The 17,242-nt window shown below is 42.7% G+C and overlaps 1 protein-coding gene across 5 annotated transcripts in view; it reads left to right on the forward strand.

Moving 5' to 3' along the window:
• The first annotated feature begins 1,149 nt into the window (after positions 1-1,149).
• nfia (nuclear factor I/A) overlaps positions 1,150-17,242 on the forward strand; it is a 190,762-nt gene continuing 174,669 nt past the window's right edge. The window contains exon 1 of one of the 5 annotated variants that reach the window (XM_046301554.1): positions 1,150-1,315. In XM_046301554.1, the coding sequence (XP_046157510.1) occupies positions 1,220-1,315 (96 nt within the window). In that variant the 5' untranslated portion in view covers positions 1,150-1,219. The remainder of the gene's footprint in view (positions 1,316-17,242) is intronic. The other 4 variants (XM_046301553.1, XM_046301555.1, XM_046301557.1 and 1 more) reach the window with 4 other exon arrangements.

Consider the following 17,242-nt stretch of genomic DNA (forward strand, 5'->3'; position numbering starts at 1 on the left):
GAATCGAATTCCATAGCTGCTATGCTACAATGGGAGAACTGTTTGATGGACGCTCTGTCTCCTTCTCCCTCCCCCGGTTCAGGTATTCCCCCTGAGGAGGAACCCGAGCTTCAGAGAACACCGGCCGGGCACCACCTCTCATGGCCCTCCAGCCCTGCTCAATGCACGCAACGACTCCGAAAAGAGAAAGCAGAGTATTACTGTACATCATATTTGTTACGGGATACAAAAGTGGGATGAAATATATATTTTTCATGTCATCGAATTTTAGATAGTGTTGATTGTACTACATGCAGTGGAGAACGTGGTTATGTACTCAAATCAAGATGAACATTTAAACATTTCTAAAGGTGTATATAGAATATCGTCTGTAATAGTACTCAACATGTGTTATGTTCTACACTTTACACTCAATGTAAAGTGGTTTGGTTACTTACGTATCCATTTTTTAAAGGTGTGAAGTGTCTTCTGGACAGCATTGCTACACGCAGCCTTGAATTCCTCCACATAATGTCCGGACTCTGTCTAGATCAATTAATATTAGCAGTGTAAAGTAAGGCAGCCTGTAAAATGTAGCACCACCATGTCCATTTTTATGGGCTTTATTGGATCCTATTGTCTGGGGGTATTTATGCCAAAAGATAGACATTTGCCAGGAGAGGGAAAAGAGAGGGGGGGGGGACAAAACATCGCATGATAGTCTTTAAGCAGTTCCATCTGTCCGGCAGAAATTTCAGGCTAATAGCCCTTAGCGCTTCAGCCCACTACCCTCACTCTCTCTCTCTCTACCTGACTCTGTCCTATTAAATCTCTCCACTCCTCAAAAAAAAAAAAAAAAGCTCAGAAAGTCAGGAAAACAATCAGAACTTGTGCTGCAGACCCAAGTCAACAGGGCTAGTGGTGGGGTGGTGATAATGAAGAACAAGCCCTAATTACAGAGGGAGAAACAAATGACCCCAAGAACTCGGTGATGTGGAAAAAAAGCTCATCATTCTGGTGTGTGTGTGTTTTTTTTTTAAAGACTGCGCGCTCTGTGAGCAGATGACTGCCGCTCACCTTGCCACGGGGTCTGCTTGAGATTGGTTCATTGTCAAGGATTTTTTTTTTTTTTTTACCCATGATTCCATATGGTATGGAGCGGGCTACATGTTGCCCAACATGCCAGTGCAAATGTTTTCTCAATTAGTTATCTTATCTCCGGTGAGTGCACCAGCATCAGATGAAGCTTGCTGACAGCGTAATGGCAGGCAAAACCACGGAAGGCTCCATCAAATGGCAGCTCTGCTACGACATCTCAGCCAGGACTTGGTGGATGGTAAGTTGGCAGCAACCGAAGCTGTTTTTTTCTTCCGCGTTCTTTCCCATTTGTTCTTTTTTTTAAAACGTCCCTCTTCTTTAGATCCTTCAAAAAAGACAAAAACATGTTTTTTTTTACTCCATTCTTCAACTTCACATTAAGTGGATTTTAAAATAGTGGATGGTTTGTTTTTGTGTCTGTTGTCAATGTCAGTCCTCTCTGTAGCAGCCTTGTCACTCATGTCCCCTTTTTTTTCTCTTCCAAGTCTCTTCTCGTCTCAGTTCTGTATGCCAGTTCTGAAATATTGTTCTGCCGGCGCTGTGCTTATTTGTTCTTGTTCAGTGTTTAACATTCGTTTTTCTTCAGGAAAATAAATATCCATTTGCGGAGTAAATACTTTGTTCACAAAAAAACTATTCATCTGCTGACTGTAATTCAACTTTTCTGCAGTGCACGGATGAGTCAGCCCTTGCCATAAGTAAAACCAATATTTTTGCCAGCTTCGGCTCGTGTCATCTAGTTAAGGAAGGTTGAGTGAAGGCGTTGAAAAAAAGGAGCAAAAAGTGTTGCACGGTTTCTGTCAGACCTCTAGTTCATTCTAGTTTACCGAGTGTGCGGAGCATCGCTCTCCGCTCCTGAGCTCTGACACGCAGCGGCAGCAATTAAAGCGCACAGAAGAAGAAAACATGAAAAAAAACATGCCCTGGGACGAGTCGGACCCAGCGCCGGGGCAGATTAACTTGCTTGTTGTGGTCAGCGAGGCCAGACAACCTTTGACAGCCCTGTCGCTCCAGCAGCGATGGGGAGAGGTTAAAGTGGAAAGGAGGGAGAGCGAAGGAGAAAAAAAGACGAGTGGAATTTGTAGACTTTGCTGAGAGACGAGGAGGGGTAGGGGGGATTCACAGTAGTCTATTGTGGCCAGTAGATACAAATGAGCCCAGTCGGGCTGGATAAAAGGGCTTTGAAACTCCCAGTGCCCTGTGTTCATTAGGGGATGACTCGTTATCCCCGGCATCGTTATATTCCTATTATCTTTATTATTGCCAGCATAATTAGAATAATTATTTTTGGAAGGGGAGTGTGGTGGCGAGCACTGGTCCTTCTCTCCACTGCAGGTTCCTTGCCAGATTGTATAAAATAAAGTAGTTGTATTGCCAAGAGACAATGGCTGTATTATTCCTCTGTAAGAAGACCATGAACTTTAGAATTCCACTCCGCTGTCCCCCTCTCTCTGCCTCCCCTGCCCCCCTCTCCTCGCCCATGCCACCTCGTCCACAGCGGCAGTCAGCAAGCGGCGCTCCATGCCTGTGTGTAGGGAACTGATGAGGGGCAGAAGGAGAGAAACGGGAGCCTTTCTCTCCTTGTCACTTTCATTCGGACTCCCAGTGTAATTGGTTTTAGACCTTCACTACAGATGGATACATGTCACAGAGGGGAAAGAGGTGGTAGTGGTGGTTTAGTTTTCGTACGGAAAGGGGTAGAGATGTGTGGGCATTCCTCACTGTCGCTTTCTCCCCCTCTCTCTGGGGGCATGGGGCTGAAGACGGGATGTTCCCCAGTTCGTGGACTTGCTCATTTTAAGTCATCTCTAGCTACTTAAAAAAAAACTTTTATCCTCTAAAAGAAAATTAAGCTTTCAGTTGGTCTATTGCACATGTTCTTACAAAAATGTAATACAAGTTGATTTACTTGTTAAAAAGTCGCCTCATGAGATATGGTAGTTGTATGTATGTGTATGTGTGAGTATGTAAAATCACCTGTAAAATCCACCATGCAACGCAGGGATATATATATATATATATATATATATATATATATATATATATATATATATATATATATATATATATATATATATATAAATATGAAAATGTGTATTCCTGCGTTGCATGTTGGGTTGTACAGGTGATTTTGTGAGCAGTAATTGCACATTAATGAATCATTATTGTGTTTAAAGCAGTATAAGTACTGAAGAGCTATGAATTAATTTGGTCATCAGTCAATAGACATTTGTCAATACATAATCTGGTGTTGAATTTCAAAGATGCTACCTACCTTGCATTTATTTAGCTAATGTAAAATACATCATTAAGTGTTTTGGACATTTCAATTCTATAAAACACCATGTATTTTCTGCGACTGTTATATATTAATATGTTGGTAAATGTAGTGAAGCAATGTTGCATGAGTGTTGCAATTCATTATTGATTTACTCAGAAAATGTGATTTATACGTCTCTACAACCACTGTTTGTTGTATTAGGGAAAAATGTATCAGTAACACCATATTTGTTTCTAAATCAGTAACTCACTTGGAAAATGTCCTATCTTGTGCCAATACTAAAAATCTGCTTTAAAAAATGTGGAATGTTAAATGTATTAGGTGGTTGACCAAGGAAACCGAGATGACGTTTCTTCAAATGGATCGTGTCCTCGCTGTATTAATAATAAAGAAAGAGTCAAAGGTTTACAATGACATGGTTATTATGGGAATGCTGCGGGATGGTTTCCAGTTTAGAAGAGGCGGAGTGGAGGCTGTTTTTATTAATTACCATCCATGTGCTCCCATTCACTTGAATTAGTCAACAGTTGCTTCGACTAATTTAATCCCCCTGAAATGTTATATCAGATTTTTGAATGGCGCTGGAGGTTAAATTCGGTTACAGCGGAAAGAGGATTATATGTTTAGTTTCAGAGCCACAGCTCTAGTAATTATTTCAGATGATTAGCACAGACTGTGTGGAATTCATCCGTTTTATTTGAGCTCAAATGTTATTTGGCATTCATCATATTTAATGGAAGTAGGTCTGACCATTTTGCCCATCTCTGCTCTCTTTATAATAATTCAAATGGATATAATTTGCCACATTATTACCGTTGCAAGATAGACGTCTTGTATTTGACAGGGCAAAACCCTCATCGTAAATATAAGTCCACATTTTCCAATTAGTAATTCATTGAGCTTTGTTTTCTAGCTTTGTCAGCTATCGGACTTTGCTACATCAACTGATGATAATATATGCCATTTAGCAGGCGCTTTTATCCAAAGCGACTTACAGTCATGTGTGCATACATTCTACGTATGGGTGGTCCCGGGGATCGAACCCACTACCCTGGCGTTACAAGCGCCATGCTCTACCAACTGAGCTACAGAAGGACCATGATTGCTCCTGCTGTATACCTAAATGTGTATTATTTCATGTTAATTTTAGTGAGCATTTCACCTCGGCTGTGGTTTCCACACATTTGCCGCTATCTCGTTAGATACAGGGGATGGAGACTTCATCCTCTACCTTTTTGTCATTGACTACCCTGGCAAAACAGCTTGCTTACTTGAAATGCATTTCAGAATTACGAGGTATGACATGGGCTCTTTTAGTGGGCCATCTTGTACATTAATTTACACTTCATGAGTTTCATCATTGTAAGGTTTGTTCATAAAGGGGCTTTCATGATGACCAGTTCAAATGCACATCAGAAGTGCGTGCCTCCCCGGCTAAGTCAGTCCTGGTCGAGCTATGCTCTTGTAAAATACTCCAAAGTACAAAATACTCCAAAGTACAACATACTCCAAAGTACTATGACTAGTATCCAAATGATACTAGTCATAAGTGTTGCCCTTTCAGTCTGCACACCTCACCTCCACCTCGCCTCCTGTGTGCCTACTTTTCTACTGAACTTGCTCGGTTTGTCTCTACTTCAAACTTCACGCTATGGTCTATTTAAAGTAACCGTTCCTGTCTTTTTAAATGTGGTTATATTCTCCATTATTTGGAAATATTGTCCAGTAGCAGGTATCAACGAAGTATTACCTTTTTTCCTGATATAGATCCTTTTCTATTTTCCATGTGCCCTGTACATTTCACGTGTTATACTCGTCATTTAGCCTTTTGAGGGGTGGCGGGGGCCGGGGCTCTCTGTGTGCCGTGGCTGTGCGGAGCAGGTCTATGTGATAAAGGCACCCAGGCTTTGTTTGAAGTCGGCCACTCTAATTAACCCTGTTTGTGCCTGAGCCATGGGGGCTGCGGGCTGACCCGCCAGTATGTTAACGCTGCACTCATGTCATATTTTACCACCGGAGGGACTAATGGGATTTCAGCTGCACGACAAGTGCCGCTCCTATAATCCACTTGTCAGTGAGCAGACCCCACCCCCACCAGGCAAATGTGCACAGTGTGAGTGTACAGTATTCACTCCTACTGTAAGTAGTGGGCATATGAGTGTGTGAGAGCCAGTGGTAGAGAGGGGGGATGGCGTGCGGGAATTAAATAATGACCATAGTCATTTACCACCACCCCCAACTGCCTCCCTAACCCTGCAACTATAGCTATCATATTTATTTGGAGTGGGGGGGGGGGTCATGCCCTGCGCCTGATCTGACACTTTCAAATAACTGGCAATTAGTGTCTCATCGCCTTTATTATGTGTTGCCTCTAAATGAAGCTCAAAGCTAAAAAAAAAAGGGAGAAAATGAATCTGAGATCCAAAAGAAGAAACTGTCACGTATTTGTTTAGATGTTCTTCATTATTGGTGTTCATTATTGTGTCATCTAATTGCAATGGTTTATTCAGGAATCAAATGATTCATTGAATTGCTCTCCCGGGGCACCGCGGATCAAACTCTGATTTGCCAACTTGATGAATCAGGCTTTTTGTGTCCGTAAAGATGCAGCGGCATTGTGCTCACAAGTTGTCTTTGTTCTGTGTGAAGTCGTGTTCATTAGCCAGCCCTCACATCTATTCTGATAACCCGTGGGACCATTGCATCCAGAGTCACAGGTTAAAAGGGATACTTCAGAATTGAGGCCCTTTATCAGATGAACTCGTAGATAGCATTTTAAAGTCTCTGTGTGCTGTTTGACGGATGTCGTTAACCAGCGTTAAACTGCACCGGGTCGATGGCAGCCAGAGTGTATGGAAGCTGAAGACATCCTACAGTAGTTCTTCCACGGCCTGCATACTCACCAGACATGTCACCAACCATTGAGCATGTTTGTGATGCTCCGGATGGACGCGTACGACAACGGCGTGTGCCCGTGTTTCCCGCCATTATCTAGAAACTTCGCACAGCCGTTGAAGAGGAGTGCGACAACGTTCCACAGGCCCCAATCAACAGACTGATCAACTCATGAAAAGGAGATGTGTCGTGCTGCGGGAGGCGAATGGTGGTCACAACAGATACACTGACTGGTTTTCTGATCCACTCCCTTACCTTTTTTCAAAAGTTGTCTGACCAACAGATGCATGTCTGTATTCCCAGTCATGTGACATCCATAGATTAAGCCCTAATGAATTGATTTCAATTGACTGATTTCCTCACGAACTGTAACTCAGTCAAATCTTTGAAATTGTTGCTTGTTGCGTTTTACATTTGTGTTCAGTGTAGATAAAGGGCCTCAATGGCAAAATCCCGAAGTATCCCTTTATGGCTGAATCTACGGGTGCCCAAAACAAGTCTAGATAGTGTAAAATCACCAGAAGTCCATGTGGCTGTATGATAAATGAAGTTATCACTGTAAGAAAGAAGATGTTTCCAGATTGCTTATGACAGCGTCTCATATTTGAAAAAAAAAGAATCATTGTTGCAGAAGTGAGCGGTTTGGGGTTTTAAATGTCGGCTTTATGTTCATTTCAAATGCTTAAACGTCAATATCGTATTACTCCACACGATCGGAGACGGCAAGTGAGCAGTTTGGCGCATTTTAGCAACTCAATTTATCTGACGTTCCACCATGTTACCGTCACAAAAGACGTGGAACTGTCAGTGTTTGGGCCGTGTTCGTCCTACCTGTGCGTTGCCCATGTGGTGCAGTTACCGTGTTAGCATCATATTGTGCACAAGATGTTTCCAATTTGGTCTCTTCTATGGACTGGAGAGAGATGATTAGAGGGGAGGAAATTGGAGGATTAAAATTGTCTGCTTGAACTTCCGGAACACTGCATGCTTGCTCTCCTTCACTCTCCCGCTCTCTCGCTGCCAGAGCAGCCATAGGCCCTACAGCCTGGGAAATTGTCTACCGGTTCACATAGACTTCCAGACTAGGTGTGTGTGCGTGTTCACCGGGTGGTGCACAGTGTATGATAGCTCCCAGTGTGCGTCAGGCTGTCAGCTGGGTCTGTATCAACGGCCTGATATGAGTCACTTCTCTCCCAGGGTAATGATGGGAATTGGTCATTGTGTGACCCTGCTAGACGCCAGCAGGCAGGTACTGTATGTATGGCCACAATAAGATTAGAAATGTTAGTAGTTTGTCCTCTAGAATAGGTTATTATCACACTGAACTAGAAAGTAAAAATGTTGCTGTTATATATTGTTTGCAAATGATCGTAATTTGTATAGTTGTGTTTGGTGCTATAATTTCAAATCTTGGTAAATTAGCTAATCTTTGTTGATCTACCGCTACAGTGGTCTGTGCAAGTTGAGGAATAGTGTTTATTTTGAGTTACTTGAATTTCTAGTCTGGATGGGATTTCAGGCTCTTCGGCTTCTTTTTGCAATATAGTATTGGAACATTCTGAATGACTAGCAGAAGGCCGTAATATCCGTTCATATGTTGAGTGTCTCAGGCAGAAACCCATGCCTCAGGGTGTCTTGGCTTTCTTTGTGTTGCAACGTATATCTGAAGCGAAAGACCATAGGAGGCAAGTAACATTTAGAATCTATTGCTCATGTTGCCACCTCATGTACTTGGCCTTTTGTTACAGTACATTTCGAATATGCTTATTTCTGGTAATATTACAAATTTGGTATCTGAGAATTCTCACCCATAGTGACAATCTGACGCTGTTCTTGGATACAGGATCTTGATGAGGCTGAGTGGAGGGCTGCTCTCATTTGGCACCTGGTGATGTTGTTGGCTTGTGACCAGGAGAAGAGCAGGAAGGAGAAAATCGGCTTTGGGTCGAGCGTGCATGTTAAAATAGACACAAACTGAGCTTGAGACGTTTGGGATTCAGCCCAGACTATTTGACAAAGCATTCATACCTTATTTGATCTTATTGTTTATATCATCATTTCTTATAGATTATCACGGTCTTATCCACAGAGCACATGAGTACAGTTTTTAAATGTTTTTTTTAGGGGATAGATCAGCTATGAAATTAGCAGAGAGACTTGAAGTCTATCAAATAACATTACTTCATACATAATTTCGAATCCATTTATTATGCCCCTTCTTCCCTGGTTGGAGGACTTGGTGGAAAATGTAAAAATGCTCTCTTTTTTTCTCTCTCTCTATCTATCTCTCTCTCTACACACACACACAAAAGTATGTGGACACCCCTTCCAAATAGTGGATTCGGCTATTTCAGCCACACCCGTTGCTGACAGGTGCATAAAATCGAGCACACAGTCATGCAATCTCCATAGACAAACATTGGCAGTAGAATGGTCTTACTGAAGAGCTCAGTGACTTTCAACGAGGCACCGTCACAGGGTGCCACCTTTCCAACAAGTCAGCTCGTCAAATTTCTGCCCTGCTAGAGCTGCCCCGGTCAACTAAGTGCTGTTATTGTGAAGTGGAAAAGTATAGGAGCAACAATGGATCAACCGCAAAGTGGTAGGCCACACAAGCTCACAAAATGGGAGTGCTGAAGTGTGTAGCGTGTAAAAATCATCTGTCCTCAGTTGCAACACTCACTACTGAGTTCCAAACTGCCTCTGGAAGCAACGTCAGCATAATAACTATTATTCGGGAGCTTCATGAAATGGGTTTCCATGGCCACGCAGCTGCAAATAAGATCACCATGCGCAATGCCAAGTGTCGGCTGGAGTGGTGTAAAGCTCACCGCCATCTGACTCTGGAGCAGTGGAAAGGTGTTCTCTGGAGTCCGACGGACAAATCTGGGTTTGGCAGATGCCAGGAGAACGCTACCTGCCCAAAAGCATAGTGCTAACTGTAAAGTTTGGTGGAGGAGGAATAATGGTCTGGGACTGTTTTTCATGATTCGGGCTAGGCCCCTTAGTTCCAGTGATTCTGTGCTTCCAACTTTGTGGCAACTGTTTGGGGAAGGCCCTTTCCTGTTTCAGCATGAGCGAAGGCCATACAGAAGTGGTTTGTCGAGATCGGTGTGGAAGAACTTGACTGGCCTTCACAGAGCCCTGACCTCGACCCCATCGAAAACACCTTTGGTCTGAATTGGAACGCTGACTGCGAGCCAGGCCTAATCCCTCCAATCTTAATTGCAACCCTCAGTTGTCCAGAGACGAACCAATCTCTCCCCGTACACTACCATTTTACGATTTCCTTTTGCAATACGGTTATGTCTTACAAGGGTCTTGAACCCCTCCGTACAATTTCAAACGAGGTTGCCCTAAAAATAAATACTTGACCTAAGAGTACAATCCTTTCTCTTTGGTTGATGGTGGTTTTTCAGATATCGTAAAAGGACTGTTTGTAGGTCCACCTGAACACAGACATTATGATTTAACAACCACTCCTGGACCCGACTCCAAAAGCGAGCCACCAATGGACGGTACCAAAAGAGATGGATCTATTGATTCGCTTTCCTCGTGGCAGTCTGCACAGGGCTGACTGTTCAGTGCCCCGTATATTGAGCATTCTTTTTGTGGCAAGAGATGTATTTACTAGTTTCTATTGAAAACGGAGTGATGCGTCAATTGTTTTGTACATCAATTCATAAATCCGATTCCATGGTATTTGGACATTTGAAAAACAAAATCTGTAAGCAACTGTCTTGAATTCTATACGGCATAGTTATCAAACTGATCCATTTTACGATGTATACTCGTCATTTTATGCCATGCATGGTTTTCCACTGGAGACAGGAATTCATTGATTTGTCTTATTCTTTTGAGTTATTGCCATCTTCCATTTTTGTGGCAGAGCTGTTGTGAGTTGGTTTTACTTTTGCTTTGAGCCAAACATCTACATACACCTTTGTTAATTGCTTGCATGACAATTTTGCTGTCCTTATTTACAACGTCATTCATCAACATGATACCTTCCTTGTATCTTTTCCAAGAAAATGTCTCTTTCCTGTGTCAGTACGTTGGAGTTTAGCCATGTTACTTGCTGTGATATTTGAAATTGGGGTTGTAACCAATTCTGTATGGCTTCATTTAAAAAGGAGGGATACTTTAAACGGGGATCAATTGTCAATCCCCCGGAAATGGTTGGTTTTAATCTGAATAACGGCAATAAGACCGCTTTTGGACATTGAATGTGCCTCTCTTTGTAGCCTGCTGGAGAACCAGTTTGGAAACAAAATGATTTTACTATTGTTAAGTTCTGAACAGAACTGTAATTTTTCCCCCTTCAGTTCCAGTTTTCTGACCAGCAAGATAAAGTTCTGAACGGTTGATATTGTTCCTTTTTAAACTAGAGAGTAGAGGTCGAACGATTACGATTTGTCAACGCCGATGCCGATACCGATTATTGGAGGACAAAAAAAGCTGATGCCAATTTTTATATATATATTTGTAATAATGACAATTACAACAATGCTGAATGAACACTTTTATTTGAACTTAATATAATACTCAAATATATAATGTAACATGTTCAATTTGGTTTAAATAATGCAAAAACACAGTGTTGGAGAAGAAAGTAAAAGTGCAATATGTGCCATGTAAAAAAGCTAACGTTTAAGTTAATTGCTCAGAACATGAGAACATATGAAAGCTGGTGGTTCCTTTAACATGAGTCTTCAATGTTCCCAGTTAAGAAGTTTTAAGTTGTAATTATTACAGGAATTATAGGACTATTTCTCTCTATACCATTTCTATTTCATATACATTTGACAATTGGATGTTCTTATAGGCACTATAGTATTGCCAGCCTAATCTCGGGAGTTAATAGGCTTGAAGTCATAAACAGCGCTATGCTTCAAGCATTGCGAAGAGCTGCTGGCAAACGCAGGAAAGAGCTGTTTGAATGAATGCTTACGAGCCTGCTGCTGCCTACCACTGCTCAGTCAGATTGCTCTATCAAATATGAAATCATAGACCTAATTATAATATAATAAACACACAGAAATATGAGCCTTAGGTCATTAATATGGTCAAATTCTGAAACTATAATTTCAAAAACAAAACGTTTTTTCTTTCAGTGAAATATGAAACCGTTCCATATGTTGTCTAACGGGTGGCATCCATAAGTCTAAATATTGCTGTTATATTGCACAATCTTCAATGTTATGTCATAATTATGTAAAATTATGGCAAATTAAATACGGTCTGTGTTAGGAAGAAATGGTCTTCACACAGTTTGCAACGAGCCAGGCGGCCCAAACTGCTGCATATACCCTGACTCTGCTTGCACAGAACGCAAAAGAAATGGCATAATTTCCCTAGTTAATATTGTCTGCTAACATTAATTTCCTTTAACTAAATATGCAGGTTTAAAAATATATACTTGTGTATTGATTTTAAGAAAGGCATGGATGTTTATGGTTAGGTACATTGGTGCAACGACAGTGCTTTTTTCGCAAATGCGCATGTTAAATCATCACCCATTTGGCGAAGTAGGCTTCTGATTCAGTGATAAATTAACAGGCACCACATTGATTAATTGCAACGCAGGACAAGCTAGTTAAACTAGTAATATCATCAACCATGTGTAGTTAACTAGTGATTATGTTAAGATTGATAGTTGTTTTATAAGATAAGTTTAATGCTAGCTAGCAACTTAATTTGGCTCCTTGCTGCACTCGTGTAACGGGTTGCCAGCCTGCCACACAGTTTCCTCGTGGAGTGCAATGTAATCGGCATCCAAAAATGCAGATTACCGATTGTGAAAACTTGAAATCGGCCCTAATTAATCGGCCATGGCGATTAATCAGTCGATCTCTATTTTAAACCTCTGAAATAATGTTTTTTTTTAAATACATTTAGCGCAGTATTAAATTACTTAACCAATCAGTGCAGATAGAGCAGCTTGCTATGGAGTGGGCAAGCTATTTACATGCATTGGACAGACTAGTGTATGGCATGAGATACGACAAATATTTTGCGGGTGGGGAGAGAGCGAGAGACGGTGGAGGAGGCTTCGCTTGAAGTGCTGGGCATCTTGTTGTTATGACATGAGGACTTATAATAAATAAGTATGGTGACATCGGGCAACCTTATTTCATACCTCTTGGAAATGCAAAGCTCTTAGAAGTAACTGTTTTATTATATACTTTTTATATATTTTCAAAACCGCCGTTTGAGTACCCGATTTCTTTATCTTCTTCCGCGCTGTTTTAAGTGGTCCTATTTTGGTGAATATGTATTTATTATGGAAGTGTTAAAGGCTCACATTGCTTTTTTCCTCAGACATTTTTATTTAATGTTGATATTGATCTCGTGTGTTTTAATTGGTCAGTGTAGCAGTACCAGCTCCTATAGAGTCTTAAGATGTATCAATTAAACCCTCCCCTCGTGACCTTCGCTACGATCAGCTTCCAAATGTAGGCGGGAGGGAAACAGGACTCCACCTTAGACTGCCCGTACTGTAACGTGCTGCATCACTAATTCATATATTTTGTCATTCAAATGGAAGGCTTAAGGTACATCTGATTTTAAATTAGTTGAAGTGTTTCGAAAGCTTCACCAGTGTCAAAATGTTGTCGCCCCCCCCCTCTTTTTCTTTTTCAACCTGTCTCCCTCTCTCTTGCTCTATCTGTCTAAGCCACACTCCTCTCTGCTGTAGAATGAAGGGATCAATTGTGTGGAAGAGATGCGTGTGAAATCCCTCATGTCTGGGCCTGGGATGTGGAGGTGGTTGGTTGAGGGAGGGGGGGTGTGGGTCATGGGTCACTGTGTGAGAAAAAGGCCCCTCTTCTATTCTTGGCATGGCTCTGCAAGGAACGCCACCCACCACCCCCTCCTTCCCTCTATATGTTTATCCCACCCTCCACTTCCAGCCCACCCCGTTCCCCTACCCCTCTCTCTCGCTATACCCGTCTCTATGTCCCTCCCCAGAGAACGATGGCTACTGGCCAAGACAGCTGGTTCTTTGGGCCAGTCTGGTGCCGTTTTCCAAGGCTTGGATTGTTGAGGGCTTGTCTTGCTGGGGGGGGGGGGGGGGACAATGGGAGTTGAAGAAGATGCTCCCACTCTCTGTGTGCCCATGATGGGCCTGAGACTTACAGAAACCAACCTCTTCTGCCGCAACTACACTGAACCAGAATAGAAACGCCGCATGTAAAGTGTGGGTCCTATGTTTCATGAGCTGAAATAAAAGATCCATATGCACAAATGTTTTTATTTCTGTACAATTTTATGCACAAATTAGTTTTCGTCCCTGTTTGTGAGCATTTCACCTTTGCCAAGATAATCCAGCCACCTAACAGGTGGATATCTGGCATATCTGGCAAGATATCTTGGCATATCAAGAAGCTGATTAAAAAGCATGACTATTACACAGGTGCACCTTGTGCTGTGGGCAATAAAATGCCACTCTAATAGGTGCAGTTTTGTCACACAACACAATGCTACATATGTCTCAAGTTTTGAGTGGGCATGGAGTTGGAATGCTGACGGCAGGAATGTCCACCAGAGCTGTTGCCAGATAATTAAATGTTCATACCATTTATGGAATTTGGCAGGACCTCCAACTAGCCTCACTACTGCAGACCACGTGTGTGGCGTCGTGGGGGCGAGCGGTTTGCTGATGTCAACGTTGTGAGCAGAGTGCCCTATGGAGGCGGTGGGGTTGTAGTATTGGTAGGCATAACCTACGCACAACGAACCCAATTGCATTTTATTGATGGCAATTTGAACGCACAGAGAAACCGTGACAAGATCTTGAGGCCTATTATCATGCCATTCATCCGCCGCCATCATCTCAGTTTCTGCATGATAATGCACAGCCTCAAGTCGCAAGGATCTGAACACAATTCCTGAAAGCTGAAAATATCCCAGTTCCTCCATGGGCCCCACACTCACCAGACATGTCACCCATTGAGCATGTTCGGGATGCCCTGGATCGATGTGTACGACAGCTTGATCCAGTTCCCGCCAATATCCAGCAACTTCGCACAGCCATTCCACAGGAAACATTCCACAGGTCACAATAAACAGCCTGATCACCTCTATGCGAAAGAGATGTGTCGCGCTGAATGAGGGAAATAGACTGACTGGTTTTCTGATCCACGCCCCTTCTTTTTTTAAGGTATCTGTGACCAAAATATGCATATCTGTATTCCCAGTCATGTGAAATCCATCGATTTAGGGTTTAATTAATTTATTTCAATTAACTGATTTCCTTAATATGAACTTTAACTCAGTAGAATCTTTGCATGTTGTGTTTATATTTTTGTTCAGTATATATCAGTGACTGACCCACTGCAATTTCCGCTCTGGGAGATCGTTGATTTAATCCAAAGCCAAGGGAAGGATTTATGTTAGTCGGTTAGTTACATGTTACACATGTTGGATCTTAATTTGAGCCAGTTTGCTACAGCGGGAAAGGGTTGGAGTTGATCCATTTCTCGTTACGGAAAATCAAGTCTGAAATTGCTGTGGCAATTACAAAGTTCGCAAGCCCTTTTCAACCTCAAATAAACAACTTGTTTTAAATCTCCTGCATTCTCCTGCAACGGGGTGAACAAGTTAAATTACTAAATTACACTACACTCGTAACGTGTCGAATTGTTCATCTTCACATTCTTACTGTCGATGGGCTGGCTTCCTTCATTATCCCCCAGTGCATTAGTGTTTGGCTTAGTGGCAGGTGTATGAGTGGAAACACAGCCTCTGTAGCTCTCTACCACACTGTGCTTAGTGCTGCGGAGCTCACTTTGGTTGAGTGGGATGGCGGATGTGAGTGGTGTCACTCACCAGAGATCCAGACTCTGCCTCTGTCTTTCTTTCTCTCCGTCTCTTTCTCCCTCACTCTCTTTTCCTGTACCCCCCCCTCCCCTTTCTCATCTCCCTCCCTAAGAGGAGAGCGGTAAACCTGAGGGGAGCGGTGCTGAACAAAGTGGGGATTGTTTTTCCCTCTGCCATGGCTCTGTGCCACCCAAGGCACAATATCAAACAATCATGGACACTGGCTCCTGCGTATGCTCTCTCCCACAGTTTGGTTATGCTCTGTTTTCCAGCCCTGGCTGTTTCCCTGCCTCTAACCAGCAATGCTCCTTTGTTTGTTTGCAGAGTTTACTGAACTTCTAGCCGTAATAAAACCTATAAGCCAATAAGCGTTTATCGTCTCTGTTACTGTATATATACTCGTGTATGACTGGCATTGATTTGAAAAAGTGTGTTCTTTTGGGAGTTTTCCTTTTGTGATGGTCCCAGAAAAAAAGGAAAAGGATTACAGAAATGCCATCTGGTATTTGGAAGAGGTGTGTGTGTGTATGGAAGAGGTGTGTGTGTGTGTGTGTGTGTGTGTGTGTGTGTGTGTGTGTGTGTGTGTGTGTGTGTGTGTGTGTGTGTGTGTGTGTGTGTGTGTGTGTGTGTGTGTGTGTGTGTGTGTGTGTGTGTGTGTGTGTGTGTGTGTGTGTGTGTGTGTGTGTACGTGTCGGAAAGTGATCATTTTCTCTCCATACCTCTCCTCTTGGTCTCTAGCCACCCGCCACTTTGCTGCCAAAAAAAAGGTGTCAGTCTCTCCAGTAGAAGGGAGGTAGGGGGGTGTTTGGTGTTGCGTGAGGGAGAGATGGTTTATTGGCAGATCTGGATCGTTGCCCGTATTTATTAACTCTTCTCTTGCCACTCTCTCCATCTTCCTCTAACATGTCATTTCCCAAGTTTGAACTGAAGGCGCGATACAGTTGGGAATATTGGCAATGTCCACAATGTTTCCCTTTTTCATAATGTGGAATCACAGTCATGAGCCATTAGCAGGACTGTGAATGTGATGCAGGTGGTGCATTAACGCGGAGATGTCTACCACTAACTCCCATCTCCTCCTTTTCATTACAATCAGAGATGGGACATCTCCCTGTGTCAGTAGTTGTAAATGAGGAATTGGCTGCAGAAACCTCCCCGCGGTTGAAATTGTAGATCTCGTATTTCACTGTTTTGGCCTTACACCCCTATGTATAATGGTCCCTGTGACTTTGGCATAGTGAAATGAGTAATTCCATCTGATTGTGGGCTCTGTGAAGCCCCAGTATTGCCCAGCTTCAGGTCTCACTAACTGACATGTGAAAAGGGTAATCCTCTCTGTTTGGCCCAAGACCCAATTCATTCCGAAAGGCATGAAATATAAACTGTGGGGTGCACAGCTGGTTAAGCTCAGGGTAATGTGTGTGTGTGTGTGTGTGTGTGTGTGTGTGTGTGTGTGTGTGTGTGTGTGTGTGTGTGTGTGTGTGTGTGTGTGTGTGTGTGTGTGTGTGTGTGTGTGTGTGTGTGTGTGTGTGTGTGTGTGTGTGTGTGTGTGTGTGTGTGTGTGTGTGTGTGTGTGTGTGTGTGTGTGTGTGAAGGAGAGATCTCTCGTCTAAGCATGATACGGCATAATGGTTTCATCTCAATAATTGTTGATATTTTTTTATTTTTTTATTTAATCAAAGCCTCAGTTCTATATTTCAGATTTTTCTCTTCACACACCAGTACCAAGCCATTAGCATCTTATTTTCAATGATTGCTAATGCATCCGCTGTGTGGTTGTGTGCTATTGCTGACCCATTAAGACTTTAAAACCAATCACACTGATTACCACTAACAATTTCACAAATGAGCTGGCCATTCCAGCAAATAAAATCAAGATTGCTACTTAGTTCATTAAAAGTGGCGGGGCTAGATTAGGTGAGCTAATGCGGGTGGTGATTTGGGGCTTTGACTGTTTGGTGGCTGGGTGGCAAGGCTGCGGGGGACACACAGAGGACAGCGCCGGATTTGATTTGAAACGAGAAGAGAAGAGCCCCACCCTAATGATTACTGTGGCACCCTGCCCAACGCGTCACACGGTATCAGAGTTGGCCTAATTACCAGAGGTCACGGAAGTGCCACTCTCATGCAACCCTCTCTGCCTTATATGTAGCGGATGGGCCTTGCTCC

The sequence above is a fragment of the Oncorhynchus gorbuscha genome, linkage group LG15 (genome assembly GCF_021184085.1).
Source record: "Oncorhynchus gorbuscha isolate QuinsamMale2020 ecotype Even-year linkage group LG15, OgorEven_v1.0, whole genome shotgun sequence".
Taxonomy (NCBI): domain Eukaryota; kingdom Metazoa; phylum Chordata; class Actinopteri; order Salmoniformes; family Salmonidae; genus Oncorhynchus; species Oncorhynchus gorbuscha.